The following is a 14895-nucleotide window of genomic DNA, read 5'->3' on the forward strand; positions in this document are numbered from 1 at the left end:
TCTTATTTCGTAAAAACGATTTCCTAGCCTACCGGACCTGCAGTGCGGTGAGGGGTCTCATCTATGGTCCATAGCTTGCTTTAGCCCAAAGATTCCAAGTGACCTTCTCATTGTGAAGGTTCCCGTGGCCAGGCCTTGACCAACTTGACCTAAGAGCAGAAGGGATGCCGGGTGGGGGTGACCACAGGAATAAATCTCTGCTGCAGGGTGCCATATGCCTGGGGCGGACTTCCAGACCGCCTCCCTCGGCCCACCCTTGGCCCCACTCCCACTTTCGCTGGCAGTGTTACCCAAATAGCCATAAAGTCATAAAACGTAGAAAAGGAAGCGAGAGAAAGAAAGGAGGACTGAAGAAAGAAGGAAAAAGGAAGGAATCATCTGAGAAGGAACAAAGAACATCTGCCTGAGTGCAGGCCTTCAATCTCCCAGTGCATCGTTAGTCATCACTAGGACCGAGTCGACCAGTCGTAACTCTTCTGGTCAGGGAGTATGGAGCCAACGTCCTCTTCGTAAATTCTCAATGTTCAGAGTCAGGCGTGAGGAACCACCTGCCAGCTCTGTCTGTGTCTCAGCATCGAGGGCAGCTGGGGGACGTGAGGAATTCTGGCAACAGACTGCTGATGGTTCCCTGCTGAGCCCCATCACAGAATAGGATGTTGACTAGAGCACCATCGTGGGTATCCTTTACTTCTCTTTTTACAAAGGACAGAAGGTCTAGTAGGTGGACGATTCCTGGATTCCAGTTATAAAATGAACGTGCCCATCTTTTACGAGCGGAAAGGGCGTGCTGGAGACATCTGATCACGGCAGATAAATTAATTGAATAATTCAGTGACCAAATCGATCGTCCCGTTCCACAGCGGTACCTCAATCCGCTGCTTTATGTGTCTTACAGTAAAGGAGTTTTTATTACTGTTTCTTCATCTAAGCACTCGCTCTCAGTCGGGTCTTTAACAAAGAGCTCCTCGAGTCATTTAGGAGCTGCCCTCCACATCGGCGCCCCAGCACAACAGGATTTCGGTGCTTGCCGTCTGGCCGGGTGTCGAGGAGGCAACGGGAAAAGATGAGCACCACGCTGGCATGCTAATGGGGCTTTGCAGGCTTGGTTCACTCTGGAGGAGGCGCTGTGTGGTCATACAGACAACAAAAGGCACTTTGATCGAAAGCCTGGTTGCCACTCAAACACATGGACCAGCTGCAGGCCTTGGTTGCAATTTGAAGATGCCCTTGAGGAAAAACAAGCCATCGAGACTCAAAATGGTAGCAGAGCAGAACGGACGATGGTTGGGATCCTCCTCCAAATCCACCTGATGAACGTAAATCAGATCCCAAGGCTATCATTGAACCAAGTTCTGAGACTGCCATTCTGAAACCAAAAAAAACACCATCTGGTTAACAGACTGGGGTCTCTAGTTTATGATTCAGTAGTGGGTCTAAATTGTTTTCATTTGCTGGCCCTCACGAAGGCTGTGAGTGAACCTACATTGTGTGGAGGCTCACAAAAAGAAACCAGATGGCACAGGATTCCTGGTGTTGTAAGAAATAGTACCTTGATTGTTACTTGTATAAAGCATTGCAAAAGTATGAATGTTGCATATAAGGTATCAATTTGCTGTGCGATTCTGCCGTGGTATGGGGGAAAAAAAAAGGTACGAGGAAAGTCGAGAAACAAACTAGATTTCGGAGGTTTCCCGGAAAAGATGAACAAAATAGAGGGGTGCCATGCCAAAAATATATTTAAAAAAAATTCTAATGAATTTTTGCTGTGCATCATTAGGCGTAATGAGAGGGAACTAGTGAAAGAAAAACATCTGATCATCAGCCACAAGAAGAGTGTTTAGTATGCTGTCCAGGCGCTCTTTCTTCTGTAAGCCTCCCATTTGGAACATAAAACCGCAGAAAATGGCTTTTTTTCCCCCTTCTCTCTCCTCCTCCAGGAGGCAGCGATCCTTCTCGTGGCGCACTGATGGAAGGAGCTGTGCTCCTGTGGGGGCGCAGGATGGGGCGGGGGCAGCCGTGCGCAGAGCAGTCTGCATCAGCGTCATGCGCCAGGAGTCTCTCCAGGGCTCCTTCCAGGACACAATTTATGGAGGCCTACAAACCTAGATGATACAGAGATGAATTTCATGGACAACTTTGAAGCCCCCCCAGGTCCTGCCCTCATCCAGCCTCCTGCTGCACATACACTTCTGCCCGTCCCCTGCGAGTCTGGGTTCATTGCCGCGACGCCAGCCGCATATTCAGCTGCAGGAAATGCAGCTTTTGAATTTATGTTCTCCCATCAAGGCTGCTTATGTTTGCCTGCATGCAGACTTTAATGTTATTACCATAATCGGGAGTTCAAATTTACCATGTTCCTCAAGGGTCGCAACAAACGACCGCCTTTTACCGCGACTCTACCGCACAAACAAAGTGTGAGGTTGCACGAGTGAGTGACGACTGGTAGTGAAATGCAGTTCGTTTGAATCCTTTTCCTTTTAACGAAGACATCTGTGCTGGATTTCTAAGAGAGGATGAATGCGGAGGCACTGCAGAGCATGAAACCCAACACAATGGTGGGGTGGGGGGGGGGGTGTCTCGGCACTACCCGCAGACATCTCTTGAGTTCTGTGCCAGCGTGCTGGACCTCCTTCCTGCCAGCCTTTATATGGGTCAAAAGGGTGTCAGGCTCCCACATCCCACGCCCTCAGGAGGGCAACGATGGCCTTCGTCCAGGTGTGAGATCTCACTGCCCCAGTCTCCACCCCAACCCACCATCACCCGCAGCTCCATCACCTGGCCAACGTGCAGCTGACATCAGCCTGTCTCTATTACCCGAGGAGGATTTATCACTGGCTTTTAATGACCCCGAGAAAAATCTGCCCCACCCTAACCCCCCCCCCTCCCCCCCAACCACCAAGCCTTTCAGAAAGGTAGGCAATGGAATGGCATTGCAAATCAATACCCAGGCTGGCTGCGTATTTGCGCTTCAGCATGGTGCATAAAGATGTCCACTCCTTTCTGGAAAACACGCTGTGGAAAACAAGCATCACTTGCACATGTATTCAACGTACATTTTTCATAACTAACAGGAAAGATAGTTGTACTGAACTGCTGAAACTCTGTCTACATTCAAGAAGGGTCTGAAAACTCACCTCTTCCGGACTCACTTCGCCCAAGATCTCTCCAGCTCTTGTACGGTGTAAATGTTCATGCACCATAACTTTATGATCATCTCCAGATAAGCCTTTACGCAGCCGCTACTCCTGTATTGTATGCAAATGTTTGTGTACCTTATAAAAAAAAAAAATTGTAGGAAGGTTATCAGCATTCATCTATCCTGCATTTTATGCAGCTACTCGAGAGATGAACATCGGTGCTTCAAGTGGAAAGTAACAAACTAAGTTTACTTAAGAATCACATGTCTGCAGTTATGTCTCTTTCAATGCAATGCACAAATTTGTATTTTCGCTGAGATGTGCGTCGCTTTGGAGAAAAGCGTCTGCTAAATGAATAAACGTAAATGCAAACGTGAGTCAATACCACATTCCTTCAATGACCAAAGCAGCACCAGTAGATGTGATCTGGAGAAAGCTGCTTAAGTCCCCTTACCTGAGATGCTACCTGTGTAGGTTATCGTGTCTACATACCAAACATGTTACTGAGGAAAATAAATGCAAAAAAAAAAAGTACACTGACTTTGAAGTGTACCTACCACCTGATCTGGCTGATCCAGGGTCAGTGCTCGGGGACTCCGTCCACTCAAATAGGCTGAGAAAAGCTCAGAGGGAGGTAGAATTGAGCAAGAGCGCCGAAGGCCGGCCCCTCCGCACCACAGGGAACGTTTTCACTTGCGGTTTGAATGTGACAGGAAGCAAGGCTTCATGGGATTTCTTGGGGCCTTCGAGAGGTATGGGAAGCAAGCCTCCGCCGCGCCGATCGCCTGTCAAGGCAGCCTGAGTGACAAACACACTGTGATTACAGAGTGGGTGGTCCTTGCTCCTATTTTATCCGGCATGAAATTCTTAAACAGAAGGTCCGTATGCGCAGAAAACGTCGTTTTTGCCCCCCCTCCTCATGAACTGTGGCAAATAAAACCGCGAACAGAGCAGTTGAGCTTCAGGATGGGTCTCAGAAGATGCATGCAAACAGAAATGTGCAAAATCTCACAGTTAAGAAATGCAGTTGATGAAGTACAAGCCTTGAATCAGGCATGGACTTCTATCAGATGCGTAACCCAAGACCGTGGCAACAAAGTCTCTACCACATTTCCCAGAATGCCCTTCAGCCAGAACAGTGCCAATTCATTGGACAGATACCAATGCACTAACAGAGCTTTGTTGGTTTCTCTAATGTAATAAAATATGATGTACAGTCCATTATTATTACACAATAAGTAAAATCCCATTGACATTTACTACGTAAAATATGTTTTCGATTAATCCAAGATAAGGTGGTTTGAAATGCATCCTCTATTAACACTTTTAGATTAGAAACCAATTTCTCCTTAGTCATTTCTGTATAATGCGTGTCAAAGACTATGCCTCATTTCTTCCCTGACTGATGAGGCTGCTGCAAACACAGAGAAATGAGAGGCGTCATTGGCTATTAATTTTGCTGGGAATTATGGGGAGTTTAAGCAGACAGCTCAGCTGTAAATTTTACAAGGCCAGTAAAAACAAACTGTGGTCATTGAGCAAATGTGTTGCCAAATTAAGATGTATTGAACCAATAAATGTGTGAGTATTAAAACTTGCCAGTTTTGATGTAATAAAAAGCATGATACTGCAAAGTAAAGGTCAGATGCAGCACTGTAAGTCAGCAACTGGAGCATTAAAAACAGGTTAATAACACCATTTACTCATGCTAGCAACCATTATATGTATATTTGAAATATATATATTGTAACATGCTTTTTGTGTGTGTTGTTGCTGTTTTTAGGGAAGTTAAAATAGTAGTGAGCAATGAAGTACTTCATTTGTTTCCTCCAAACTTTTCATTTGTCCACTTTGCTTTAAAACATTACCTGCATGTATTATAACAGATTCCCAAATCACCTGAAACACACCTCTGGACCATGGGATAAAATCAAAGAAGCTGGGGGAAACCCGTACGAGTACAGACACCACGTAAAAACTGCACAGACTGAGTGAGATTCAAATTCAGATTTGAAGAAACCAGCTAAGGCCACTGTATCTTAATTAGTGTATCAATTTCAAGATATTTTTAAAATGCAAAATATGTTGTCTACTAAACTGAATAAATCATTCCATGGGGACAAAAAAACCTGATATTATAGACTTATTACTATGATTCCTCAGGTCAGACTGGGTGTGTATAGACATAGAAACTAAATGAAAATAAATAGTACCTTTAATAAAAATGTTACTATAAAATCAGAGCAACAGTATCTCAGATAATCTTTTATCTTTTATGCAGGTTACTTGTGTGATGTACGTTGGTTCACGTGGTGGAAAGTAACGTCTGCATCTAAGTACCTCTTTCTGCTCATGTAATGAACACGTGTATTTTCTATGAGATGTATGTCACTTTGGAGAAAAGCATGTGCTTGGTGACACTTTTGCAATATTTCAGCTTTTGTTCTCATTTCATAGAGGTGGATGTATTTATAATCTCTGTGCTGCTTGGATTTCTGTGCTCATTTTAAAAAAAAAAAAAAAAAAAAAAAAAAAAGAAAATTATTACAACCTTTAAATAAGGATCTTGCATAGGAAGCAGAATGGATTTCAGCTCCAACTATCCTGGAAGGATGGTTATGCCCAATGCAACAACTCTGTTCTTTAAAGTCACAAAATAACACTGCTTTAAGAGTATTTTATTTCTGTCTCTTCTTAATCAGTACCAAAGTACCATGTTACGATGAACGAATACAAGAGCGGTACGAATTACACGTGCATTTGGTGACAAAACACAAAAGGCCTCTCTCACTTTAGATGAAGCATAAATAAACTGAACCATAAAGAGACCATTGGGACACATCAAAAGGCACAGTCAGGAGGCCTGGGTGTCTGTTTCCTGCAGCAGGGAAATGCTGGAGGACCGGCCAGGGGACAGGGCACCTGCAGAGGGCTCAGATGCTGTGGTGGTTTGTGCAGCAGAGGCATGGTGCTTGCGTAGGTGACGGTGTAGCAGCTGCTGGTTGGGTGTGGAGTAGGAGCACAAGTGACAGTGGAAGGACTCGCCCGTGTGGTGACGGCGCATATGTAGATCCAAGCTTTTCTTCTGGATGCTTCAACAGAAAAACAAAACATTTACTGTGGGTCATGAACAACGGGACAGTGTTGAGGTACTGAGAGAGACCACAACAAGGAATATGCAGAGGGTGCCTCATAGCAGTACGGTAATTTAATTAATATTTTACTTGAAAAATCACTCAAGGTACAATATCAAGGCCCATCAGGAGACAATAACAAGAATGTAAAAAATTAAGACCAGGTAAGGAGCTTACGCTTGCTTTAGGAACAAGTTGTGACTTATGCTACCTGCTGTAAGGGCAGTGCTGACACCGGTGTGGCTTCTCCTGGGTATGTGTGCGGGAATGTCGGAGTAGCGAACTGCTGTCAATGGAGGCATATGGACACTGGGTGCACTTGAAGGGCTTTTCACCTGTATGCAAAGAGAGTTTTTCAGAGCTGTGGCCCAAAACAACTGCTCTCACATACACTCCACATCGGTCTCCCTCCAAACTGTATGCTGTGTAGTCAAGTAGCAATGGAAGACCTCTAATAGTGCCCATAAAACAAACACAGAGGACAAGATTCCTGCCTTGGTCCTCAACATCAATAGACACAGCCCATTGGCGTTGCTATGGACACAGCTCTGCTCTGTTCATTCCAATACTTTGCAAGAAAGAGCTCTCCAGTGCCTCCTCCTTAAGCAGAAAGGGGGAACAAACAATTCTTGGCTGACAATTCACTCTTCAAAATTTATCAGCCTTTTTGCTAGCAAAAAAAAAAAATACACATTTTCCTTTCCACATTGTACCTTATTTTATGTCAGCAATATCTACTGAATATCTGTATCACAATTTTACAATATAGCTATGCTTTGTAACTTGTTTCTTTAAAAAACAAGCTATAATTCAGTTTCTTTCTATATGTTATATGGTCAAGCTTGTAACACTTATGCAGTCAAACAATTGCATTCTGGGTACTAATGACCCAAGACTATAACGAAGACCTCTAATGACAAATGAAGACATCAAAACTGAATGCACAACACCACAAATCAACAGGCTTCTAAACAATCCTAAGAACTGAATGAGAGAAGAGACTGCATGTAATAATTAAGTTTAATGACAGTTACAGCTGAAGTGGAAAGAAAAATCAGCTGATTCAGCAGACAACTAGGTCCAAGACAAAAATAATAAAGCACAGCAGTGGCTAGGTTATGACCGGCAAGGGCCAAGTTTAGTAACGATTAACAGGAGAGAGGCAAACAGAGAAAAGTACAGGCCAAGCCTTGAATTAAATAAGGACTACCTATCTAACTACATCTGAACATTGCCACTGAAGTTCAGGACATTAATTTGCAGCACAGTAGGTCAGTCTAACTGTGGTCAGGTAACTATATGGACTAGAGTTATATGGGGGAAACACTCAGTGTAGTTATATCAAAGATTGCTGGAGGGCACGGAGGCAGAATGACCCATGTAGTAGAATGCACAAATGGGTATCTTAACAAAGGTTATATTGGGAGTATGTAATGTTATCAAGAAGAAATCCAACACTCCATTACAGAGTAGGCTCATCCATATGCATTGGTGTATGAACTTTGTTCTTGCCACAAACTAACCTGTGTTTAAACACTGTATGGAAGTACAATATCTGCTTGACACGCTTGCTAGGGATCATTTAGGATTACTGCTTGCTCACTCCACTGTGGGACAGCTATTACAGATTAGCTATGTGATCAGCCATAGGCTTTGGCCTAATTTTTATGTGGTAGAAGCCACAAGTTTTGCAGGAAAACATATAAGACCTCTATGCTGCTCAGTCTCACTCTCATATACGGATACATACACATACATACACACATACAGGTGTGTCTGCAACTACATTTACAGACACATGTTCAGTCTTCAGACTAAAAATCCACTGGGAATTCTGATTTTTACAAGGACCGTGGGTTGTAGAAAACTCCTTTGTGAAACATTTTTCAAACACTTCCCAGGAACAGTATTGTTCAGAAAGGTGGAAATTTGAGGGAGACCGATTACCTGTGTGCACACGAAGGTGCTGCACGAGTGAAGCCTTGAGACGAGTGCTGTAGGGGCACTGGGGGCACTGGAAGGGCTTGTCCCCTTGATGGATACCCATGTGGCGCTGCATTGTCAGCTTTGTAGTGAACTTCCTTCGTGGTGGGGAAAACAAGTGAACCCAGGAAGAATATTCAGAATTCTACTGAAATGTGAATATCACTTTTTGCTGAATGACAACTAAAATTATGAAACAACAAAGGCAGAGCACATGTAAGTTATCTTATTTCCCTAGGATGCATTTTGCAGCTCAGTGGCTCTTTACACCCTGCAGCTTAATACTCATTTTACTAGAACTGTATCAGGAGGCAGTAACACCAGAAAGGTAGGCTAGACGGAGAATGCCACCCATATTCCTGTCCCCCACCACCTACCCAAAGCTAATCCAATTAAGCCTATGTAGTCTGACAAAACATGATCACATCCTACCAAGCATTTAAACTCTGAACACTGTCAATCAGCTGAGGTTTCAATTAGCATCAAGTTCACATTCTGTGTTAACAGTGCAGAGCTTCAATTCTCCAGTTTAAAAAAAAAAAAACATGAACAGCAACAGATTACAGGAAACATCAACAGAATTAAGAATGACTGCATTCCTTTTCCTAATTACTCCAGCCATCCATCTTCATCTGTTTCCCTAATCAGTTGGGGAGATAGAGAGTATGCTGAGAAGTGTATTATATCATCTGGCAAACAAACTGCATATGGAGATATGTACACAAATGAATGCAACCTAATGACAAACCAATTCCTGCAAAAAGTTTCTCTACTAATCCAAAACACATCCTATCACAAAGTGATGAAAACCCCAGTACTCAAAGGAAACCTGTACCAAAGCTGCGAAATATGAGACTTGAACATTTTAGCTTTCAAGGTCTCAGAGTTATAGCTTCAAGCAAAACAGATCTACAAAATAAGATTATCTACAGTTTTTTCTTACTCTTCAAGGCACTTGTGGTACCTTTATTGTGTCAAGAAACATTAGATACAAAATTCCTCCCCCACATACATGCATATGTTTCCTCCGTGGAAAGATGTATGTTGAACAGAGGTAAACTGCTACCCTCCCTCTCCAGCAACCCAGTCAGGATTGGAAATATGGAGAAGGACGGGGCTCTTCAGAGGTAAAAGGAAGGCTATTCCAGGGAAAGCAACAATACCTTAATAATCTTAAATGGAAGTCAGGGAAATTCAGTTTTATGATCCAAACCCATCTTCTTTCACTAATAAGTACAAGAATATTCAAGCATTAACAATGATGACTCGCAAACAATTTGTGAAGTTTCAAAAAAAAAACCCACAAAAATCAGTTCCTAGATTTCTCTTTGCTTAGTTCTATGATCTCTCACTTCTGGTGCCCCACTGGCCTCTAGTGGCAAAAAAGGAAACACAAAACAGAAGAATGGACTGCCTACAGGGGATATACCTGTCACAAAGGGAGCAGCAGAATTCCTTCAGCGACTTGCCCTTCCTCCTGCCGATGGGGGCTACCTCAACTTCCTTCTGCCCTGCTCCACTTCGTCCTCGCCGGCCTCTCTTGACCTTCTTTCTCCTTTTCTTCTTAGTGTCCCACCAATCTTCTAATGGGCTCTTTACATCCCTGAGCACTGAAGCATCGGCACTGTCATCATAGGAGCGAGGCAGCCTTGTCTTCAAAGACTGCCTGCTGGGAGTAAGTGAAAATGACAAAACAAGCAAGCAAAGTTTCAGAAGTGCTATTGATGAGAGAGAGCACTCAGGTTCACATTAATTCACCAACATCATGCTGGATGTCCACCGCCTTTTACTCCAAAACTAGGAAGCAGGAACTTTCTACAACAGTGAAGCACTTCTAATTATAGAATCATTTCAAATGAATGCACCTGTTAGAGGAATTCCCTGACAACCTCTTTAAAAATATAGCATCTTCACAGTTGTTGGTTCAAGGACTGACGGTATGAACATAGTGAGAGAGTCCAGGATACAGGAGTAGCAACCGTACATAGACAGTCTCTACTTTGGTTTGACACAGGGGTTAAGAGCCACTTACATGCTGCCAGTCCTCTGCTGTTCCTCAGTGTTTTGATGTTGGCTAAACATATGTGTGTGGACATCCTCCCAAGTTTCTTCTATCACAAAGAAAGGAGGCAATGGAGTATCACATTATGAAGATGGCACAGGATAAACTTTTAACTGAATAATGTTATAACCAACAAGAAACTCAAGTTTTCCTGTTCTGAAAATATTACTAATATGTAAATATATTTAAAACTGCTATGGTCTTTGATTAGAAGTTCTTAACCTTTTCAAGGCCACCGCCCCCTTTAAACATTTGATTAAATTTAAAGACCCCTCTTAGAAAAATGTCCGTAAATAAATTCAGAGAAAATATTGTAATGGATTCACTATACTGATATAAACAGAGTGACAGAGAGTTATTTTTTTCTTAGTCTAAATTTTTATTCAGACAGTATTATTTTCAAAGCAAGCCTATGCTTCACAAACCCCCCCAAAATCTATCCAAAGAACCACAAGGTCTTCGGCATGCCCCCCAGGTTAAGAACCCCTGGTCTTAATCGAGATTTTAGTGTATCATTTGGAGTATAATTAAAACACCCATAGAGAGTGAAGACAATAAAAGGATGGGATAACGAAACATGTTACATTATAATGTTTATGGAAGGACAATGACTTGAAAGAGAGGAACAGTAAGCAGTAAGTAAGGAATGTCTTGATAACATTTAAGCATTTTCTGGGATATTAAAGACACCCTCATCTTCAGCATGGGCAACATCCTTTCATTCACCTGTGAAGTTGCAGTGCAGACACTTGAAACCCCCCTGGACATGGCAGCGGCCATGCTGTTCAAACTCCCGGCCCGAGCCACACCAGATCATGCAGCGAGCACACTGGCCCAGTGGCTTGCATCGCCTCCTGTGCCTCTGCTGGTGGGCATCGCGGGAGTCTGCACTCTGGAATGTCCGTGGACATATGCTGCACCGGTGTGGTCTCAAGCTCAGCCTGCTGCCCAGTCTCTTGCGGTGCCCCTTCCAGTGACTCTCCATCTCAGCCCACACCTCTGCAGCCCAGCCACACTGGGGACAGGAGAAGCCCTGGCCTCTGTTGTGGCACTTCAGGTGTACCTCCAGCAAGCTCTGAGTGGGGAGGGCTATGTGGCATAAGACGCACAATAGTGACGTGTCCTCTGTGGTACTCTGCGCCTCTGTGAGATCCCGACGGAGGGTATTCTCCTCCAGGGGGGTGTCCGAGCATTCCTGCCCAGGCTGTGCCAAAGCTGATCTGGGCTCTGGGGTTCCTACGCGGGGAAGGCATTTGATGCTGGAGATCCTGCACAGTCCTAAGGACATGAGGTGAGCCGACTGAGCCATCTCCTCATCCTGGGCCTCAGGGCTAGATGATCCCATTGGGCAAGACAAGGGTCCAGGCAACTCCACAGAACTGGAGTCCTCCAAATGGAATTCAGCAGCCTCTGCCCCTGGGTTTCCTTGCCCTTCCTCCTCCTCAAACAAAGTGTTTACCTGAGAAGAAAAAAAATGACAATAATAATTTTCAAAAACCCTACAGTAGCTACTTGTGTAATCTATACTGGTTTATACGGTAGAAAGTGACAAATGACTGTACTCAAGAACCAAGAACCATGTGTCTGTATCCAAATCTCTCCTTCTGTTGGTGTGATGCACTTTTTGTATTGTTCTCAGAAATGTAAGTCACTTTGGAGACAAGCATCTGCTAAAATGAATAAATTTAAATGTAAAACCAACTCCAAATCTTTATTTTTTTCATCACTTTGTTAGGATATTATTAACATATGCAAATGAAACTCTATAACACCTTGCAAGCCAGAAGAAACAAATCTTTTTATTTCCAACAAAGTACCATAAACAGGAACTGGACAGTGTATTTTAGTAACTGTAAAACACCCAGTCTACTCCACGTTAGCATTGTACTTATTACAGGAAGAGGCTTTGCTCACCTCACAGGTGTGTGAGACTCCAGCGTTGGGGCCGAGGCCCATATCACATGAGCGGGGGCTGATGTTTTGCAGCATACCGTACATGGGCAGTAGAAAGGGCAAGCGCTCCAAGCTCATGGGGTCCTCACGGTCTTTCCTGGTTGAATCCAGTTCATCTTCCAGGGCATAGGGGGAGGTGCTGCGGTGCAGCTCCTCTTGGACATGCCCCACCTCCACATCCAGGCTACTTTCAACACCTTTGTCCAGACAGGACAGAGGGTGGCAGGTATGTGCCAGGTCATGCCTCTCAGCTACATGAGTGCTGATCCTGGACTTCAGGCTGCTGGTGAACTGGCACACCCTACAGCGATAGACCTCCACCAGAAAAGCTTCCACCAAGGTGGACACCCGGGCCTCCATTCCCTCTGCAGTGCTGCAATATAGACTGGAGGTGGCGCTCTCCTCCGACAGCCGCAAGGTCACAGGCTGAATGTCCTGATAGATGTCCCGGAGTGGGCTCATGCTCAGCCTTGGGAGAGACCACAGTTTAGAATGTCAAAAAATTAGGAGATACTATTGGCAAGATGTCATAAAACACCAACTCAATACACCATGCTTTTCAATTTATAGACCCTAATGTCACCCAATATAAAAGTTATTCAAAATAGGAATGTACTGATTGCACAGTAGCTGTGTAAAGGCTTATCCGAGCATGATCATGGTCATCATGATCATGCCCGGATAAGCCTTTACACAGCTACTCCTGTAACCTACGTAAATGTTTCTGTATCTCAAGAAAAAAAAGTAGGAAGGTGATCAGGAATCGTCAATAATCTGAGTTTTATGCAGCTACTCATGTGATGAACATTGGTTCATATGGTGGAAAGAAACTAACTGAACTTAAGAATCACACGGCTGCAACTATGTCTCTCTCCTAATGTAATGCACAAATTGTATTCTCTATGAGATGTACGTCACTTTGGAGGAAAGCATCTGCTAAATGAATAAGTGTAAATGTAATTACATGCATTTACATTTATTCATTTAGCTGATGCTTTTCTCCAAAGTGACTTACAATGTTAAGCTACTTATAATTATTAACCTATTTATACAGCTGGGCAATTTTACTGGAGCAAGTTGGGGTAAGTACCTTACTCAAGGGTACTCTACAGCTGGAGCTTGCAAACTTGCAACCATTGGGTTCAAAAGCAGAAGCTCTAACCACTCTGCTACTAATTGTCCTGGTAATATACATTTATTTACATACATTTATCAAGCTGATGATTTTCTGGAAATCAGCTTAGGTGATGCTACATAGGGGGGTGCGGTGGCGAAGTGGGTTTGGCCGGGGTCCGCTCTGTGGTGGGTCTGAGATTCGAGTCCTGCTTGGGGTGCCTTGGGTGCATCCCTTCCCACTCCAGCCTTGCGCCCTATATTGTCGGGTTAGGCTCTGGTTCGCCGCGACCCCACTCGAGACAAGCGGTTTTAGGGATTGTGTGTGTGATGCTATGTAATATTAGCGCTGGGTAGTTCTTACTGGAGCAATTCATGGTAAATACCTTAATCAAAGGTACTACAGCAGGAAGTGGGATGCCAACCTTGCCCTTCAAATACAAGGCACAGGTCTAACTACCGTGCTACTTACTGCCTTCAAAACACAAAAAAATGCTTTGTGTTGGATTGTACCCTTATTCCAGGATTTCTCAAATAACCATTTTAGCAATCAATAATAACAGCAGTAACAGTAACAATAAACAAACAAATGCCATGGCAAAGTAGGGGAACAAGAAACTAGCACTTGCAAACAGCTAGGGCTTAGTGGAAGGTTTTCCAAAAAGGTCAAAGACTGACATTTTGGACGATTTTTTTTTTTCCCCTTTTAAAGAAAGTTTCTGTTCGAGACCAAGGAAGGGGTCAGAGACTGTTGGACCCACGAGTGAAGTAAGTAAAACCCTCCTTTAGACAGGCAGGTATCTCGTGGAACGAAAGCGGCAGTGGCAGCGTGTATATACAGTACTACAGTTAAATAACACAGTCACAGAAGCCTTCTGAGAAGGTTTGAAGAAAATAAATATAATTTAAGCCATTAGGATTAGCCAGAGGTGATAACCCGAGTTGTTCCACCCAACTCCTCAGTGACTGAGTGAGTGAGTAACCCATACAGAAAGACGCGGTCATCAGGATCAGGCGACAGACACACTCACCTTTTTTTAGCAATTTTGTCGAACATCAACATGTGTTGTTGATCATTCAATGTCGGAATAATAACATGTTAGGAAGGTATTCGCTAGTTCATCTCCGAGAAACAATCGGAAAACTATATATAATTATAATACTCGACTAGTTTAGTTAGCAAGCATCTCTTCAGTCTCTTCGAAGTATATTATTGCCGGTCTTTGAAGAATTTACATTTCATTGCATTTAACATCATCTATCCGTCTCATACATGTTGACGAAACGTGTATTCCAAATCGTGAGATTCATTTTTACCTCAGAGTCAGACCACGTTTTAATTCCGTAACCATTATATTATAAACAACTTCCGTCTTTGGTCCTCCTTGAATGTAGGCTGTTTAACACATTGCTATCATTGAGATGAAAAACCTGACATCAGTGAAATAAGTACATAATTGCAGATTTATGAAAAATTATGAACACTGGAGCTCGAGTCATCGCGCCACAAGGA

The 14895-nt window shown here is 43.5% G+C and overlaps 1 protein-coding gene across 2 annotated transcripts; it reads right to left on the bottom strand.

The window, feature by feature from the left end:
• Positions 1 to 5808: 5808 nt before the first annotated feature.
• LOC108937631 (zinc finger protein 513) lies at positions 5809 to 14506 on the bottom strand. Of its 2 annotated transcripts, none has more exons than XM_018757663.2 (8): positions 14414 to 14506; positions 12231 to 12738; positions 11043 to 11775; positions 10287 to 10365; positions 9684 to 9920; positions 8219 to 8352; positions 6483 to 6606; positions 5809 to 6229 (listed from the first exon to the last, which is right to left on the bottom strand). In XM_018757663.2, exons 1-8 carry the CDS (start codon positions 14443 to 14445, stop codon positions 5992 to 5994), a joined length of 2085 nt encoding a protein of 694 aa, XP_018613179.1. In that variant the 5' UTR covers positions 14446 to 14506; the 3' UTR covers positions 5809 to 5991. The 2 variants fall into 2 exon arrangements, with proteins under 2 accessions (XP_018613179.1, XP_018613178.1); XM_018757662.2 differs by having other exon boundaries at positions 9684 to 9923.
• Between the last annotated feature and the right edge of the window lie 389 nt (positions 14507 to 14895).

This window comes from Scleropages formosus, chromosome 7 (assembly GCF_900964775.1).
Source record: "Scleropages formosus chromosome 7, fSclFor1.1, whole genome shotgun sequence".
NCBI classification, from domain to species: Eukaryota; Metazoa; Chordata; class Actinopteri; order Osteoglossiformes; family Osteoglossidae; genus Scleropages; species Scleropages formosus.

Coding starts and splice junctions, on each gene's coding strand:
- LOC108937631 (XM_018757662.2), bottom strand. CDS start 14,445: ATGTTGATGTTCGACAAAATTGCTAAAAAAAG. Junction 11,776..12,230: donor GAGTCTCACACACCTGTGAG/GTGAGCAAAGCC, acceptor TTTTCTTCTCAG/GTAAACACTTTGTTTGAGGA. Junction 9,924..10,286: donor CAGCAGAGGACTGGCAGCAT/GTAAGTGGCTCT, acceptor ACTTACTCCCAG/CAGGCAGTCTTTGAAGACAA.